Genomic DNA, 19,008 nt, shown 5'->3' with positions numbered 1-19,008 from the left:
GGATCTGGAAAAGGAAATAGGATTTCAAGGGCAGAGTGAAGGACAGAGAGAGCCAGGGATCACAGCACCAGTAGAGTCAGGGCATCCAAAAGCAGCTGCAAGGAGTAGTCTGAATAGACTTGCCGGGTCTCCTAGGGAAGCCATGGAAGAGGAAGTTGGTTTGCTGAGTAGAGGCTGGAGATCCTCCCAGACTTTTCAGGCCAGGAATCAGCACCTCCTCCAGGGAGCCTTTCCCAAGCACCAAATGAGCCCTCCCTCTTCAGCGCCCCTTGCCTAGCATCATGGCTCACACCAGCCTCATCCTTCCTTGTCACATGCTGTGTGCATCCCCGCGCCCTCTTTCCTGCCCACCTGCAGGCCTCCTGGGGGCAGGATCCTTTTTTGCCTCCTCCCAGTCTGCTCTAGAGAGCCCTGCACATCGTAATGGCTCAGAGAAACATCTGGTGAATGAATAAAAAGAACAGTGAATTAATGAGTAGATCACAATCTAAGAAGTCAGGTCTTTACCCCTCACACAACAGGCTGGCCTACAAAATCTGCAGGAAAATACACGATCAAAACAACATTTCCTTCCCCATCTCATCAGCCCCTTCTCTGCTTTCTTTGTCTTTTAATACTTAGCCTATCTTGACTTGTTTCTTATCTGTCACCTCTCAGTCATTCAACAAACTTTAGCTGAGTACCTACTACATGCCTGGACTGTTCTAGGTGCCAAGGATACAGGTAACACAGACAGAACTCTCTACTCTCACAGAGCTGACATTCTAGTGAGAGAGTGAAGGGCAATAAACAAAATAAGGAAGTAAAATATATAGAATGCCAACTGATGACACCTTCTATGGAGGGAAACAGCAGGGAAGGACAGGAAGTTCAAGGGAGTGATCTGCCATCTTAAACAGGTGTCACAGGGAGACAGACTACCTTTGAGCAAAGACCTGAAGGAGGTGGGAGAGAGGATTTTTTTCTTTCTGACACATGCCTAGTATCTGCAGCAGTACCTGACTGGCAGCAGGCACAGAAGAATGAGTGTGTTGAAACAGTGAATTCATTTTTTTCATTAAACTTTTTATTTTCAGATAATTGTAGATTGATAAGCAATTGTTAGAAATAATACCCTTCACTCAGCTTCCCCCAACAGTAACATCTCATGTAACTGGAATCCAATATCAAACCCAGGATAGCAGCATTAACACAATCTTTTGATGTGATTCAGACTTCAGAGTTTTATGTGTCCTTGCTTATGTATATGTATACGGTATATTCAGTGGTATGCAATTTTAAGGCCCAATCTCTTTCTGAAAATTAGGAGGCCAGGTGAAGAGTTGAAGGAAAGTGGGATGGAGCAGGCTAGGCACTTCCACACATGCGAGTTCTGTTTAATCCTCACAGCCCTCCAAAGAGGGTAGGTGTTCTTATCCCCATTCTACAGACGTGAAGACTGACAACTGCAGGGCTCAGAGAAAGGAACTTGTTGAAAGCCACACAGCTGACAGGTGGAGAAAGCAGAACCCCCAGCCAGGGACTGTCTGGTTCCTTCACTGGGGCACATTCCTACACATAAGAAGGGCCTGAATTTAAAGAAAAAAAGAGAGAGAGAGAAGAAGCAGGGACCCAGAGGAAGGCCTGGCTCCAGGAAGGGAGAGGAAACAGGGGAGGAGTGGATGAGGATGTCACTGGGATTCTGCGTGAGGGAGAACAGAAGTACCATTCATGAGAAAGGATGGAGAGCTGGAGAGTCCTCAGTGAGGGGCGAAGGGATGTCCTGGCTCAGCCGGCCCTGATGTGCAATCTTGGGCAAGTGGATTTACATCTCTGGACTTTGTGATCCTCAATGAGACCAGGCTGAGAATGGCCACCCAAACCATTTGCTCCAAGGCCGAGGAGAGATGAAAAGGTAGCCCCCTGGCAAAGCCCAAGTGCCAGACCAACTGCCAAAGCCAGGAAGAAGGCGACCCAAGCCGACAGCCCAGACTGCCTGCGGTCTCCCGATGAGAACGATTGGCTGGCTTTCCCAAAGATGAAAATGCAGAATTTAGGTCAGCAGGCAGAGAGAAGCTCGCTTTGTTTACAAGAGACAGAGAGCGTGTGTTCCTATTAAATGCCTTTGAAACGCAGCGATGATGAGAGACCCAGGGCTGTTTACCACTTGGGATATTTACTTTTCTCGTATACAAATCAGTTCGGGTGCCGTCAGAGCTGACGCCACCTCACACTGCGGCCCTCTGACGTCGCTGTGCTTCCCCGGTGCCCACACATGGTTTGAGTTTATCGGTTTTAGCAGCTTTCATTTATATTGTGTGAGGATCACGGAATGACCAGCAAACAGAAGCTCTGATCCGTGTCCTGGAAAAAATACAGAAGCGTGAGGAAGAGGGGCAGGGGGAGGGATGGGAAGACACCTCCAGTCCCAGGAGAAGCACTGAGGGCCGCCGTGGGAATGAAGAATCAGCGGGGGAGCATCACAGGTGAGAAGGGGCTCAGTGGGTCCAGCTGCCAAAGCTGAACACCTGGGCGCCACAGTGGGACACACGGGCACCTCCCTAGACGTTCGACCTCCTAGAACTGAACATATGGAAATCTGGGAACAGAGCAGGGGTAGTTGGGGACTTTCTGTTTTCCACTCAGATACTCAGGCGGTGATGTGAGGGTACAGATGGTAATTTTACAGCTAACCCCAGGATCCCTGGGTGTGTGTTGGGAGCCAGGCCCCAGGCAAACTCAGGTCATCAGATGAGGGTCCCGCCCTCAGAGAACTTCAGTCTAGGGAGGAGACAGACATGTAAACACATTAAAGACAATAAAATTTAAAAATGCCCTTTTCCTGTGAAGTCAGAGCCAGCAGAGACAGTGGCTTTGCAGCAGCGGGATGCCATGTGTGTCTACCAAGTGCTCACATCCATGGAGCAGGCTCGGCCAGGGAGGAACCTGCCCAGGCTCATGCTGCTGGACTCCTGATCCAGTGCTCCCACGATGGAAAGACCATTTGCGAACTGCAGATCTTCCCATCCCCTACCTCCCAGAACCACCTGCCTCATCCCACTTCCACACTGAACAGCTGGAATCCCTCCCCCCAATTCTGCCATCAAACGGGCCATATAAAATGCAAGGCCATGTTATGCCATGGTAGCTATTTTAGAAATGGTGATCAGGGTCTCAGGCTCCTCACAAAGAGCTGATCTTAAACTACACACTAGTCTTACTCAGCAGCCAGACCACTTTTACAATCCTGTTTCTAAGAGACAACACACCCACGTTCCTGTTCCAGAAGCTGAGAGTCCCTCTCCTTCGCCTCAGCAACTTGGAATTATTGAGGGAAAAGACCTTCACATGGGAGCTCCTCCCTCAAGCCAAGGGGCTTGGGAATTTCCAAGCAAGCCTGAGTGAGGCGCTCCAGTATGATGAAAGAGTGAATTACAGAACACAGGAGTGGGGAACAGTGCCCCCCAGTGCACCCAGGATGGAGTCTAAGTTTCTTAAAACAGCTTAAGAGCACTCTACCATGTGGCCCGTGAGCCTCTCTGGCCAGTCCCCTGATCTCCTATTCCACCAGCAAGCACTCTCTATGAGTAAATAGGATAGACAGTGAGTAAGGACGGTCGCTCAGTCTGAATATTGATACTGATGGTGATACTGATCACCATCAGCTCCCACCCCCATACTGGCGTTCCTCCTGAACCCTGGGAACCCGTTTGTCTTTCTATACTGACCTAAGGTGGCACTGTACTGCCAAGTATAGTGTGAGCATAGGTATGAGTTCCTAGCCCAGCCAGGTACTCATAAGGAAGGGGGAATCTGTTTATTGTATACAGTGAGCATCTTCACTAGCAAAGAAAACTCCAGGACAGCAAGGATGCGGTCTCATCCATCTTGACAGCATCTGTAAGGCCTCCCACGGCCCTGCAAAGCCCCAGCTGCAGGTGGGGCTGGGGGCTCAGGGTCAGCACTCAACCACGACAGGCAGACGGGAACTGTTACCCTACCCAGCATGGGCTCCTGAGGCTGGGGGTTTGGGGGTGGCCCTTTGTCACACTTCCTCCTCCTGCGCCTGCCCTAGAGAGTGACACAAAGAAGTATCCCAGTTGTCCAGCCTGTGCCGTTATAAACTCACAGCCTCCACTCCTGTTGGACCCTCAGTCTGCCCTGCTATTCCTTCACCTGCCAAGGCCAGCTTTGGCTCTCAACCCCTGCCTCCCCCCTCACCTTAGGTCCTGGCCGACAGACCACCTCCCTCTCTCCTTCGCAATGTGGCATTCTTCCTTAGGAGGGAACATCAGAAGTCTATCAACTCCCTGCTGCTCCTAATCTTTCTTACTTCTAGTAAGAAGTAGAAGTAGAAGTAGAGCTATGCCTCCCCCATCCACTACTGACCCCTCTACTGTCAGATTTCAGTCCCTTTTCAAAGATGCGGAGAGTGTGAGCACCCAGACTTTGCAGCCAGACTTCCTTGGTCTGAATTCTAGGTCCTCCCCTCACCAACTGTGTGACCTCAGGTAAATGAAATCACCTACCAGTGCCTCAGTTTTCTCACCTGTAAAATGGGGTTGAATGATACTATGTCCCTGAGAGAGTGTGGTGAGGATTCAGCAGGGCAGTGCCTATATAAGACTCAGACCCATTCCTGGCACTCTGCTCTGAAGCACTTCTTTCTGGGGTCTCTTCAATCCCTCCTTTCCTCACCAGCCCCAGACTTGTGACCTGGAAGTAAGCCTGGCACAGTGTAGTTCCCAGCAGGGCTTGGTAAACAACTGAAGGAAGGAATGGATGGGTGAGTTCCATAATAACTAATTCAATTCCCTGAGCAGACACAGGGTACTTCTCTTTGGGAGAAAGAGAAGAGGAGAAATACATACTGAGCAGCACAAAAAGCACAGCCCACTGAAGAGCTAATAAAGTCTGGCCCAGGCTTTCACCCCAATTCTCCCTATCACTGAGTCACTGCTATTAACATCCCACCCCCTGTGCAATAGAGGAAAAGGACCCTCAGAGGGGGAAGGGTCTCAGGTCATGCATGCATGAGGCATGCAAGCTGTGGCAGTCTTCAGCCTAAACCTTTTTTTCCTTTTTGACATGTCCACACTCCAGGGAGTGGTGGGAAATCGTAGGCAAGCTGAACTAGAACAAGTATGGCTAGATGGTCAGAAAAAAATAACCACGCTGTGGGTGATCAGGTTGCACGGTCCCAATCAGGCCAACCCCTCACCCTGCTCTGGATGACGCTCACAATAGAGGAGACTCAAGGATCGAGAACCACCTTCTCTATGGGATGGGCTTCACCTCCAGACACAGACAGTGTGAAAATGGGCCAGTAACATTAATTAAACTGACCATGACTTAAACCACCACAATTAACATCCATTACCTCTGAGGGTGTGCCAGCGGTCAGCTCTGTGGTGGATATGCATTACCTCATTCACTCCTCAACACACCAGGAGGAGGATGCTATTATGAGCCCCAGCTTTTCAGATATAGAAACAGACCCTCAGTCATCCAGTCTGAGTTGGTGGAGCTGGAATTCTAACTCCAGCTCAGTCCAGTCCTTTTCTTAAAGTATCAAAGCATCTAAATCCTGACTCCATCATTCTGCACAAAATACTTAGTCTTAGCTCCTAAAATGGGGGAAATGCTACTTACCTTTCAGGAGTACTTTAGAAATTTACTGTAATAAACCTGAGGTCTAGCACATAATAGGCACTAAATAACAACGGCTGTCTTGGGAGCTGGAGAGGAAAAGGAGAGAGTACAGTCAGAGGAAGGAGGGGTAGAAAGACCTTCCTTGCAAACCTTCACTTCTGCCTAACAGTTTCCTTCCCCCAGGCAAGGCCTCTCCCACTCCTATCTCCACGGGCCCAGGTCCTGTAGAAACTGCAAGTTCTCCGTCAAGAATCCTGCATCCCGTTCTCATCACCCCCTCCATAAAACTACATGGAAGTTTTATGGAGATGGTAGATGGAGATACTGATGGAAGCAGAATAACAGAAACGTCACCTGCAAGACCACCGAAAGGCCTTGGCATGGGGGCTATATAGTGCTGGGTCAACTAAACAATCAAGCTCAAACACAGTGACCCTGCCAATTATGGCCACTGAGGTCCCAAAGTGCCTCAGTTCACCCATCCACAGCCCATACACAGTTCTTCAGACTGCATCTCATCCCCAGCAGAGGGTCTGGAGCTCAAAAATATCCCATAATCCTGGAGAATTTATAGCCACCCAACTAGTTCTCCTGGGGGCCCACTGGGAGTCAGAATAGGGGAGATGGGGGGTAGGGACAGGAAACTGGTCCAGCCCCCTTCAAGGTGTTTGTCTGGGGGGTCGGGAGGAATTGTGAGCTAGAGTTATTGCATGTGAAAGACTGTGGAAACTGCAAACCTCAATGCAAATGGTTGGAATTATCATTGCCAATTAGGCTTTTGTCTCTCCTCAAACTCAAAGCAGAGCAGTTCAAGGAAAGGAAACCATGAGAACTAGGGCAAAAAGATGATACAGGGAGGTATCTGAAAGGCTTTCTCTGTCCACATCTTTTCTCAAAAGCGGTTTCAAATGGGGCTGGAGGCTTAAATTACAAACCGCCTAGAAGGCGCACTGAGTTGCCAGGAGGTAAAACTGGTCAGGAAACTTAACAGAACTCTAACAGGGAGGAAGCAGGTAAGTCCTTTAAACAGAAGAGGAACTGGAAAAGGGCTGGCCTTTTATCTGTGCACTTTGGCTTCCCAGGGCAGGGCTGGCCAGGGGACGTGGGCGCAGCTTGCCGTGTCTCCTGTACAGTTGCCAGGGCTGACCGAGGGGCAGGCGGGGCTGTGTGCAGCGCCTCTGGGAAACGTGCATCTTCGCTAGTGGAATCTCACCAGCGGAATCTCGTCTGAGCAAAGCCAACCGCACTCTGACCCCGACTGGAGCAGAGGTGGGCAGGAGTGGGAAGCCGGCTCCCAGAGCACATCACATTACCTGCCACGACCAACCCCCCTCTCTTTGCCTACGGCTCCCCCCTCCACCGTCCCCCACAGGGTAAGGTGCTTCTGCTCCCTCCAGCCCCACCCTGGAAGGCATCACTGGGGAACAGCCTCGTCCTTCTTGCTCACTTTTGTATCTCAGCACAAATCCCAGTATCTGGCACACAGTGGGAACTAAAAAACATTTCTGGAAAAATTATATGATGATGCTAATTTAAAGATGCAATAACCATGAGTGTCTGGCACTTCATAATCAAGTTAATCCTCATAGCAATCAGATGAAATTGACAGATAGGAAACTAAGACCCAAGAAGGTTAGGTAACTAGCCTTAGGTGACCTATATTCCTGATGAGTGCAATGGTTTTAGGCCCTGCCTGAAAGAGCACTGGCCTGTCCTGGGCCCTGCCTGGAGGCATCCTAGGGGGCTTCTGAGCTGAGTCTGCGCTATGCTGGGTGAATACTGACTAATTCTTGGTTCTGAAGGTTAAGTCAGGCCAGGATGTTCCTCGGAATGAGGAATCTAGAGAGGAAGCTTTATGCAAAGAAACAGGTTCACAAGATAAGAGCCACTGAGAGGTAAAATTGAGTGCTTTCCCCTGCTCTTCCTGACCTGAAGGGGAGAAAAGGAATATATATATAGTGTCAGGAATATATATATATAGGGACATGCCCTATAAAGGGCATGGCAACCCACTCCAGTATTCTTGCCTGGAGAATTCCCACAGACAGAGGAGTCTGGTGGGCTAGAGTCCATGGGTTCCCAAAGAATCAGACATGACTCAAGTGACTTATCATGCACAGGGGAGGTGGACGGTGGTTAGGGACAGATCTGAAAAAACCCGCAGGTCCCCCCGCCCCAGAGAAGTCACCTTGCCTAATCAAGAGAGGAACACAGGCCAGCAGCAGGTGGCCCTGAAGAGACTGGACAGGACTGAGGCCACCACCAGAGACAGCTCCAGGGCCCTGACCTGTGTGGGCCAAGTCTGATGACCTTCTGGTTCCTTTCAAGGGTAGTCAAGCATGCAGAGTGGCCCCGGTACAACTCACTCGCTATTAGGGACTGCAGATTTGTGCCACTCCATCCATATGCTGAAGCCCTGACCTCCACTGTGATAGTATTTGAAGATGGAGACTTTACGAGGGAATTAGGTTTAAAAGAGGTCAGGAAGGTGGGGTCCTCATGATGGGACAGGTGCCTGTCACCAGAGCACTAACTCTTTCTCAATCTCTAATACAATGTCGTCAAGTAAGCCTCAAAAAAAAAAAAAAACAAATCAAAAACAAAAAGGAAAAAAAAACTTACAACGCTGAAAGCCAATCACATCATTGCACCTAAACTCAGAATGCCTGAGTTATGATCAGGCAGTATCAGCCGAAAGGGGACAGTCCAATCTGGTGACTTTCATTGTCTCGGATGAAAGTCTGACTATAAGGAATCATTTGCTTGAAGGGTCCAGGCTTTTCAAATGACTGCCCTTGGGGACCCTTAAAGCCAGACCATAAAAACCAGGAAGGGCTCTCAGGTAGAGGAAGAGCATAAGCAAATGCATGGAGGCCTGATCAAGGACTGTGTGACAGACAGGAAAGGAGAGAGGACTAGAACAGGTTGGCAGCACAGGAGCCCAGGCAAAGTAGCAAGTACGGGTAAAATTAAACATTTTTAAGTGAAAATAAAGTGGGGGATGTAGTGACCCTGTAGAAGCTCACATGAACTCTGAGTAGAGAAAAGGAGGAAAAAAAAAAAAGAGGCCTTTGTTTGCAAGGAACACATGAGGAAGAGAAGACACCAAGGCATTCCAGGATGGAGAGATAGAGAAATTCAACAGTGACCTGCGGGTGTCATAGAGTCCTCACCAATGGGCCAGCAATAGCACTAAACTGCTTCCATGTCTCAGGTGGGCAGTCTGAGGCTTTCTGTGAATCCAGAGGCCAAGAGGCAGCCTCCTGTTAGCATCCAGAGCTGCCAACACCTCAACCACAGTATACACCACAGGACCCCAACTTCAGAACTGGAAAACATCCAGTCTCATTTTGTAATCAACTTTGAGCATATTTTGAGCTAGGTTTTGAAGCTGGGTTGATGAGGAAAGAAAAGACAGCTGCAGTAATAATTACAATAGAATGTAAAATATCTAAGTGGTGAAAGAATATCATAAAATGCCATCACACATTTCACGGAGGGAAAGAATAGATGTGGCTGCGTCATCAAAGAAAGCCTTGCACCAAGTCCTCCCAAGCAGATGAGATTTAGAAGCATTCTGGGAAGACTTCCTGGAGGAAGTACAGCATGGAGCTGAGCCTTAGAGATCTCAGAGGATTCAGGAGTAGAAGAGAAAAGAAGGAAATTCCTGCAGAGGGAGGGGGCCCAGCACATGCAACAGCATTTCCAAGCTTGGGGCAACGTTCTGTGTTCCAGCGGATATTCTGCGCAGATTTAAAAGCCTGCAGATCCTGGAGGAGCTGCTAGGCCAGACGGCTTGGCAGCAGCTGAGCAGAGCTGAAGGCTGGGCCACCGGCTGCCTGTGGATTAAGTGGGCGGACAGAGAGCCAGTGATGGGAGATAAAAGGGAGTGAAGTGGATAATATTTAGAAGCAAACTCGAGGGGGAAAGAAACACGGCCGCCTGGCTGGCTGGCTGCAGGCTCGTCCTATTCTTCAGTTTCCTCCCTCAGAAAGCTGCATTACCAGGCAACCTCTTCCTGGCTTTGAGAGATGTCCAAATGGGAACTATTAACAAAGGCACGCTCCCATTTTTATCTCCGTCACAAAGTCAGGCTTTTCTTTGGCCTGGGGAGGGCGGGAGGCTGAGTTGTGGGGAGGAGATCACTGTGTTTGAGGATGGGACTTCTTGGAATTCTTGAGAACTGGTCCCTTCCAACTCTAAGATGTTCGAAGTCTGTGTGTATGAGCTGAAAAGTCTTCAAAGCTAAGGGGCTAGGATTTCACGATGTGAAGATTCTTCGAGTCCAAAAATGCCTCTGAGGCTAATGTTCTAAGATTTCACCATTCTTAGATTCCCTGAGTCTCCAAGTCCCAGCTCAGAGATTCTGTAAATCAGGAAGACTTCATGCTGTGAACTTCTGATTCAGAGACAAGAATATTTCATGACATCTTGGTCACATCTCCGGCTTTATGGCCTCACTCTCCTTTGATGGAAGGACCTGAGCCATCCTACGTGTCTGCTTCTGAGCTTAATAACATTAAATGTTAAAGTCTGAAATTAACCAAGTCAGGGGAAAAAAGAAAAAAGGACAGAGCCTGCTGTGCTGGCAGGGGCTCTTTGCAAACAGCTCTCTGAGCACAGAAAGAAACTGAGAGTACACATGTCTAGGGGTCAGGCCTCGGGGGTCCTCCAGGTGACTTCCACACCATGTGACAGACATTTGCTGAACAGCTCCTGACCACAGGGCTGGGGCGGGAGCCACAGAGGGTGCGGCAGGCTGCAGGAGCGGCCTGCTCCCAGGCCAGGATCTGGAGTTACAGGTGTGGACCAGGCCAGCCTGTGCTCGGAGCCAACACTGACCCCGAAGCTCTCACTTTGTGGGTGATACTGGGGAGAAGACAGCTCAGCATGGTTGCAGGTCCTTAGGGGTGCCCAGCTGGTCTTGAGAAGTGTCTTACCCTTTCCATCTGGGGAGGGCACACGGGTCTGATAGGAAGCCACAAATAGGGATAAGTGCTATGGACGTGAGAGGCCAAAGGTCAGTGCTGCGGTAGCTGCCATGGAGGCCCAGCGGGTGGGGGAGGGGGTAGGACTCAGGAACAGCCGTTCTTGGAGGATGGGAAGTGAGAGGTGGGTTCCGAGATGGGAATGTATGATGGCGAGAGAAAGGAAGAACAGGCTGTCCGTGTGATGTGCAGGCAGGACATAGGGGAGACTAACACACAGGCTCTCCGTGCCTCGGTTTCCTCGGCTGTTAGGAAGAAAGCACTGATAACGCCCCTGGCTTGGCAGTAAACTCCCCAGGGGAAAAATCCAGGCTGCTCCCCAGTGTCTGCTCCCTGTACTATCCTGGCTGACACTAAGATGCTCTGGCTGAATGAATGAGGGAGCCAGTGAGGGAGGAGTCCTGGGGAAGGGCAGGCTGCAAGATTGGGCAGCTTTACACCAGACCTCGCCATGACGGGCTGGGGCTCCATCTGCTTGACAGGCTGGAAGCAAGAAGCACCAGGTCACCCACTGGAACCAGCAGGCTTCAGGACGCGTAGATTAGGTATAGGCAGCAGCCCGCCAGACACAAGCTGGCCAGCCCTCCCAACTGCAGAGAATTCAGCCTGGAAATCTCAGGGTGGCCCAGGCCCTCCAAAGTACAAGGACTGCAGAAGGGCACACGGAAGTCAGAACCGGGCCGGTCCTGGAAACTGCGGCGGGACAGAGCGGGCAATCTAGGCCCGGAGAGGGACAGGACAAGCCGAAAGTCATGGCCAAGGTAGAAAGAGGGTAGGGCCAGAGCCTATTTTGTACTCCGCTGCCCGCTTCATTATTTCCACATTTTGTGTCCTTGTAGGATGGTGCTGCTGCTGCTAAGTCGCATCAGTCGTGTCCGACTCTGTGAGACCCCATAGACGGCAGCCCACCAGGCTCCCCCGGCCCTGGGATTCTCCAGGCAAGAACACTGGAGTGGGTTGCCATTTCCTTCTCCAGCGCATAAAAGTGAAAGTGAAGTCACGCAGTCATGTCCGACTCTTAGCAACCTCATGGACTGCAGCCTACCAGGCTCCTCCGTCCATGGGATTTTCCAGGCAAGAGTACTGGAGTGGGGTGCCATTGCCTTCTCCGGTAGGATGGTGAGGAACTATTAAAGTTCAAGGAGGGAGCTCTTCACAGTGGCTTGTGCCATCTTTCTTCATTCATTCATTCCATAGTGTTGGACGAAGGAAGGGAAGCAGGGATGGTCATATCGTTGTTTCTGACCATTCAGTCTCTCTCTAAATCCTAATTAAGCACCCCATAGTATGTGCTGTTCCCTCAGATAGATCTAGGACCTCTGACTATAACCAAGGAGACCCTTTATTCAGTTGTGTTGCCTAGCCTGTGTTAGGGGTCCTGTCTTCACCTTGGTCCCTTGGAAAGCTGGGCAAGCCTTTAGAAGAAAGAAAGATAGCGCCCTAAGTCGTGTCCAACTCTTGCGATCCCAGGAACTGTAGCCTGCCAGGCTCCTCTGTCCATGGGATTCTCCAGGCAAGAACTCCTATTTTAGAATCAGATCCAATTTCTAATCCAGGGAGAAAATCAGTTTCAGCACTTTTCAATGATCTCTTTCAATACATTTTTTTAATATTTTATTTTTTAGCAAGATACGATGATCTCCCTGCACTACAACACGCACACACAAATCACCAGATAATGCCATCTGACTGTTAAAAACAAAATTACATCAGCTCTCGGAATCTTGAAAAACATACTCTGGCATCAGACACACTCACGCTTGAATCCTGAGTCCGCCTGACCTGGCTGTATAATCACAACCGAATGACTTAACCTATTAAGCCTTAATTTATTGTCTGTAAAAGAGATACAATGACAGGCCTTGTCACATCTCTGGGAGGATTAGAGATGATGTAATTACAAGGTCTAATATAGCACCCTGTATGGAGACACAGCTCAATAAACGATAACTTTGGGCTTTCTAACTCCTCTGAGAGGAGGCTGTAGAATTTTACAAACATCTTGGACACCCTTGGCAGCCACGCCCAAGCCACACACAGTGGATGAACAGCGTCGGCATGTGAGTTAAATCACAGCCAAGTTCAGAATGGCAGTGTCCTCGTTTTTTCGTCTTGCCTCGGAGAACCACATAACTTAGAGGGCTCCTCATCCAGGGCCTCCACTGTACTGAGTGGGGGCCACTGAGGCCCCCTAGAGGGAGAAAGAGGTCCCCTGATCAGCCCACTGCGTTCGTGGCAGCTGGTACCAATCCCCAGAGGCAGCCAGCAGAGCTGATTGAAATGGGCAGGTCTCAAGATTGTCACAAGATCTAGACTCGAGACTCAGGCATCCCCAGGCCCCTGAGCTCAGGGGCTACCACCACCTCCTATTACTCCAGCTTTACTTTGTTCAGCAAAGCACAGGCAGTGGGCATGGCTGCTGGGAGAAGGTGCCAACAGGGGAAGGTGATGCTTCCCATGCATCCTTCTTTCCTTGTCCTGAAGCCTCCCAGACTCTTTTCCAAGCACGGGCCCTTTGTCTAGGTAGTCTCTTACCCTCCTGACAACCCCCCCACAGGTCACGTCGGTTCACATCCTCACAAAACCAGCTCAGTTGTTAAAAAAAAAAAAAAGGCTCGTCACTACTGCTCCATTCAAGAGATAAACAAGAACGCCAGAGTTATACACAAGTCATTGGCTTTGGAGCCAGAGCTGGGACCGAAACCTAGAAGCTAGGCTCCCATCCCTCAGCCCACTACTGCCTGTAAACACATCAGAGGAATCTTTAGAGGACCTGCCTTTACCATCCCCGCTCCAGCCACAGAGCCAAAAGAAATAATTTCTCTAGAAGGACAAATTCTCCAAGAAGTAAACTGTTGAGCCCTTTACCCTAAAGGAAAGAAGGATACCAAAGAGTGTACTGAAGGAAGAACTGCAGGACACGAACCACCTAGACGCAGGACGTCCAGGGAATCAATGCAGGGCAGCACGCGGACTGCATCCTTCCCTTAAGTCAGGCAGACTGGCTCTGTTCCTTATTAGCCACGTGGCCTTGGTCAAGTCATCCAGGCTTTCGGAGTGCCCACCTAAGAAAGTCATAGGGTTGTGAGACTCCAACAAGATGAAAAAGCGTGCAGAGCCTCCTGCGGGGTGCCCGGCACATGGAGTTGATTAAAATCGTCCCATGGAATGTCAGGGTTGAGTGGCTTGAATGATGACCTAATCCTGGTGTCTCATTTCACAGATGGGAAAAACAAGGGCCAGAGAGGGGAAGTGACTTGCTCAAGGTCACATAGCAAACACACAGTGATGTTGGGTTCAGTACGCTCAGTTCATATTAAAATTAGAGACCAGGGCCAAGAAGCTTAATCTTTCATGCTGTACAAAGACGGAAGAAACTTTTACATAAGTCCTACCTTTAGCTGGTATAGCTTTCTTTCTCCATTTAGCTAGGGAAAATGTGGTATTTCTGACAGAAGAAAATAAAAGAATTTTGAGAAATACTAAAATTAAAACTAAAATCCCAGGTCTTAACAAAACGCACTCTCTTTTCAAGCTTTTTTTTACCCTCACCGTCTTCTCTCATTGCTCCCCCCTCCCCAAATATTTTGCAATAACAGTAATGCTGGGAGGAAAGAAAAAATAAAAATCTGATGCACTTAACAGATATTTCAGTACAATAATGCATCACAGATGTTCATATCAAACTGTGCACGCGTGCATACAATTTTACTGAGAAGGCTGTTGTTGCATTTCTGACTTTGGGGTTGGGGATCCCTAACAACTCCATCTGCCCAGGCTCTGGAATCTCTCCCTTCCCAGTTAGCCCATGTCTGCCCACGAGTATGGAGGAGAGATTTCATCACCTTGCTCCAAAATGATAACAGGACAAATTGGCGGGGTCAGGCACTCTGGCAGGTGGTGAAGGGTGTGCAGATTAGGGAACCGAGAGGAATCCTGTTTTCTTTTGTTCAGGACTTACTTCCTGCAGCCCTCTCAGGGAGCTGGACCCAAGAACAATTTTAAGAGTGGGCCCAGGCTGGTGATGGGGTGGGTGCATTTTTGAAACCAGAGATTTGAGTCTGTTTGATCTTCAAACGTGGGCTTTGGAGACTGTCAGCGGGCTTCTTGCTGGCCGATGAATGGCTCTCAGGAACTTTTCCTAAAACATAACCTCGCATGCTTTCCAGCAAATGTTTTCAACCTACCAGAGCCATCCTTTGGTTGCACAGCAGTGTTTCCAGACCTCGAAGAAAGATAGTTTTGTTGTTTTAAGAGAGACAGATTAAAGTCAGGGGCTGTTTAACCAGAGGGTCTGTGTGCTCCCTTTGGCTCTGGTCAGATTCCTCTGTGGTTGGTACAAAGAGGGTGTTGAGAGGGACAGTGGGTCACCCACCTTCCCAGCCTAAAAAAAGACATCGAGGCCAGTCATGAGGCCTCTGAACAGAGAGGCCTCCCACAAACCTGTCTCCAAAATGAGATGGGCGGTGAGCACTGGGGAGCCTAACGCAGATAATATCAGCTCCTGAGGCTGGCAAGGGAAAAGTCACTTCAGAGGGAGCGAGCCGGTACGTTCAGAGGAATCAGCGCTGGGCCAGAGAATGCACAGGATTTTTCCCCGCGGAGAAGGAGTCAGGCGTAGTCAGAACCCTGCGGGGCGTGACTAACTGCCCCAATATTCCTGCCACCGGGCCCTCTGGGTAAGGACTCCACAATTATGGGAGAGCCAGCAGGAGAACGACAAACCCGTCTTTCATTTGGCCGGCAAATCAATCTGGCTTCTTACCTCCCTGGGGACAATATTGCATTTCCCCTGGAAAAACAAAAGCCAGAAATCTCCGAAGGGGGATCAGTTTCTGCTCCTGTTTCCCTGGTGAAGAGCTTGCAGCATCTCGGGAGCACAAGCAGGTCTGGTTCCAACGGTAGAGCTTCTAGCCCAGGCAATTTACCGGGCTGGCTCCTTCCTGGGAAAGCATGTCTTGGGGACCATGCCTCACTTGCGGCATGGGCCCGGGGCCCTGTCTAGGGTCCTGCTTGCAGGAGCCACCAACCCCTGACTCAGCGAGCCCATTCTGGGATTGACAGGCCGTCTCAAGGCGCAGATGTGAACTCATTGTTCCCAGGGCTTCAGAGTTGAGTTTGGGGCCAGTGAGTTGTGAGTGACCTCTGCCCACGGAGACAGGGCTTTTAACGACACTTTGCTGGGTAAGCTCCGCCCTCCTCCCTACCCCCATGCCTGAGGTTCAGAAATCAGAACTGTCAACCTTGAAGTGAACACATCTCTCTGAAATTATTAACCCCTAAACTATCCTTGCTGACTTTCTCTCAGCCTAGGGAGGCAGTCCGAGGGGCACATGGAGCTTTGTAGAGGCCCCCAGGAAATTTGGCAGCTCTTTACCTCAACTTGCAAGCCAGGGTCAGCAGACACCAGGTCCATCGCACCTCTCCTGCTTCCCAATCCCAGGAAGCACATCTCCCTCTATGCGTCCTCCGTACACGTGTACGCACACACACACAAACGGCTGCCTAGATGCATCCTCCCAATGTCTCCCAATGGCCTCAGGACAGCCTCCTGCTCTTGAGACCCCAGGGCCTCAGGGAAAGTCAGGCGCAAACTAGCACCTCTCTGCTTCTCATCACTGTGATGCTCCGAGGGAAATTCTTTCTGCTTGGGCGGGCACAGCAGGTGGGGAGTGTACACATCCCGGCCAGGTGGCATACTGAGACAGAAGCAAACACCCGAACTCTCACCCCCAAGTTCAGCACACACCAGTTTGTCCTCAGACCACCACAAAGGCAGTCCAAGAGCTGCCCCACATCTCGAAAGATCCTCTCCTTTTAAGGGAAGAACAGGATCTGGAAGCAGGAGGAAGACAATCTGAGAAGAGGAGGAAGGCACATGGGAACGGCTGGGCTCTGGGACCCGGGCGCCCCGGGCTTACCTGGGAGAAGTTGAGCCCATTGAGCGGATGGCATTGCTCCTCCACGCGCTCCACAGCCCCGGTGCTCTTCTTCATCTTCTCAGCCTGCTGGGCTAGGTAAAGGTCAAGCACTGGCACGCCACGGGAGCGAACATCGGTCTCTGTGAGTGAGTTCACCATGAGCATCACCCACACCGGCCTCTTGCGCTCCCAGTTGCCCGCGATGGCGTTGAATAGGTAGTCGGCGTAGAGCCCCTTGCCCCGCTGCGCGGGTGTCATCCATGACGGCATCATCAGCTTCACGTAGTCCAGGTGGCGCTTCAGACGCCAGTAGAGCTCGCGGGGCAGCACGTCCTGCAGGTTCTCCCCGTGCGGCAGCAGCTGGCAGCTGGCCAGTGCCGAGATTGTGTAGGGGTCGGTCAGGTCCAGCTCGAAGTAGACGCGGGCACTGGCCTGGAAGGCTGCCTTGGAGTTGTCTGGGATGAAGTCCCAGACACGGGTGTACGGGACGTGGATGGTGCCAAACAGGTAGGCCGGGGGGTCGCGCCGAATAGTCCACAGGAAGGAGTTCAGGTCCCTCTGCTGCAGAAGGAGAGGTGAAGGAAAGCAGTCAGGCTGAAGCCAGCAAAAGGTTAGAACAGAGGGGGCAGGTGGAGGTGGGGATAAGAAGACAGAGACCAACCTAGGGCCATGGGAAGGAGCAAGGGCTTTGGAAACTGAGACCCACATTCAAATCCTGGCTTTGGCCTGTCTTGACTCTATGATCTTAAGCACACTGTTTCACTTCCCACAGACTCAGTTTCCCCATCTGTAAAATGGGAGCTGAGAGCAGCCACCTCAAAGATTCCTGGGAGAATGAAAAGACACAATCTATGTAAATAAGCCCTGAGAGCAGTGCCAGGCTCAGAGGGAGTGAAGGCAGTGAAGGAAGCTCTCGTTATGATTGGCTCTAGCTGTGAGTGCCAAGGACTGCCACACCACCTGAGAATATTTAATCTTGGCCAAGCCAAACCTTCACCAGCGGTGTTTCATGTGGAGGGTGGGGAGAGGGGGACCAAGAGTCCTGCTCTGGCAAGAAGGGAGGAAGTCATATAACTTTTAAATCCAACCATTAGAAGATACACGCCAAGAGCACTTTGAAAGCAGAACACCTATTAAAAATAGCCTATTTAAACAGCTACTTCCCCATTCAGCAGGGCGGATGCAGTTTTCTTTTTGGAGGGCAGGTCTGGGGTGTCAGTCACTTTGCTCCACCAGCTGAAACCACAGATGAGAAAGTGCTTTAAAACCTGCAGGCTAAGTAAAGTCTCAAGGCCCTGGTTTGGGAGGGAAAGATTCCACAGAATTAGTCCCAAGAAATGTACATGCTTTCCAGGCTCCTCCCCTTAAAAGGTGTACCTGGGCTCCAAGTCCAATTGTCTGCCATCACCTAGGCTCTGAAGAGGAATGTGTGTGTTTGTGTGTGTGTGTGTGTGTGTAGAGATGAAGGAGGGTCGTGAAGACATGGGTCATTTCTCCAATCCAGTTTAGGTCCAGGGGTCAAGGGACATGAAAAAGGTCTCTCATGTCTCTCAGGCAAAGTCATTTTCCACCCAGGAACATCCTCTGAACTGTCCACTGCCAACCACCCTGGAACTCCCCCTAGACTGTCCACTGCCAGGCACCACCTGCAAGCTTTCGGTCAACTCATAAAATTTTTCTGCCTGATTCTAGTACAAAAGAAAAGTATCTGTCGGGGTGGGAAAAGGGAATAGTACCTTACTTTACTAACAGCCAACAAATGTAAACCTCAGCATCCTGGTGAGAGACTAGCACTGAAGGCTCTGCCTGGCGCCAAGCTCCCTGTTTCCGCACAAGTCAGGTCGCTGGAGGTGCACCTTGCCCAAGGTCAACTAACCGGGAAGCCAGTGAGGACCCTACAGACGGTTTCCTGCTCCCTGGTCTCCAATCCAGGGTTATTTTCAAGGCACTAATTTACACTTTGAGGGAGAGAGACTGAGGGAAATCAAGGGATTCCTTCGTTTGGAAGGAAAATTAGGAGACCTAGTAATTACTCAACCCCCAAAGAAATATTAGGCCAGCATGTCCTGGCACTTTCTTTCCCTCTCCTCTGGAATCTTCATCCTTTTTGTGAAACCGCGGACACTTGGGAGCGTGGGTGCTGGGGCCTGGACTAGAGATGGAGAAAGTTTGCCTGAGGTCACCGGCGGGGGTCAAGAGAAAGAGGGGAGCCTGCGAGGAGTCTGAGCGTGTGAACGAGAGGAAGGGGCAGAGAAGAGAAAGGCAAGGAACGGCAGAAACAGTGTCAGAAGTGGGAAAAGAGGAACCAAAGGGTAAAGACGGGATCAAAGTAAGACGGGAGTCCAAAAGGGCACAGAGAGGAAAGGTCCAAGCGGGACCGAAAGTCCGAGGAGAGCCCGAGAGCGTCAGCGGGTGGAGAAGGAGCTGGAGAGGGAGCGCCCCAACTCGGTTCCCCGCACGGGGCAGGA

At 50.5% G+C, this 19,008-nt stretch overlaps 2 protein-coding genes across 4 annotated transcripts in view; one reads left to right on the top strand and one right to left on the bottom strand.

Annotated features, from left to right (window-relative positions):
* TRABD2B (TraB domain containing 2B) overlaps positions 1-19,008 on the bottom strand; it is a 219,183-nt gene that overhangs the window by 198,975 nt on the left and 1,200 nt on the right. For all 3 annotated transcript variants that reach the window (XM_043876128.1, XM_043876130.1, XM_043876131.1), the window contains exon 2: positions 16,541-17,101. In XM_043876128.1, coding sequence (XP_043732063.1) covers positions 16,541-17,101 — 561 coding nt within the window. The remainder of the gene's footprint in view (positions 1-16,540; positions 17,102-19,008) is intronic.
* Positions 18,671-19,008, top strand: part of LOC122676649 (putative selection and upkeep of intraepithelial T-cells protein 1 homolog) — a 165,489-nt gene continuing 165,151 nt past the window's right edge. The window contains exon 1 of the mRNA XM_043876137.1: positions 18,671-18,852. The gene's annotated coding sequence lies outside the window, so the exon portion shown is untranslated. The remainder of the gene's footprint in view (positions 18,853-19,008) is intronic.

The sequence above is a fragment of the Cervus elaphus genome, chromosome 20 (assembly GCF_910594005.1).
Source record: "Cervus elaphus chromosome 20, mCerEla1.1, whole genome shotgun sequence".
NCBI classification, from domain to species: domain Eukaryota; kingdom Metazoa; phylum Chordata; class Mammalia; order Artiodactyla; family Cervidae; genus Cervus; species Cervus elaphus.
Note: the sequence above shows the minus strand (reverse complement) of the source record. Positions and strands in the feature narration are given on the sequence as shown.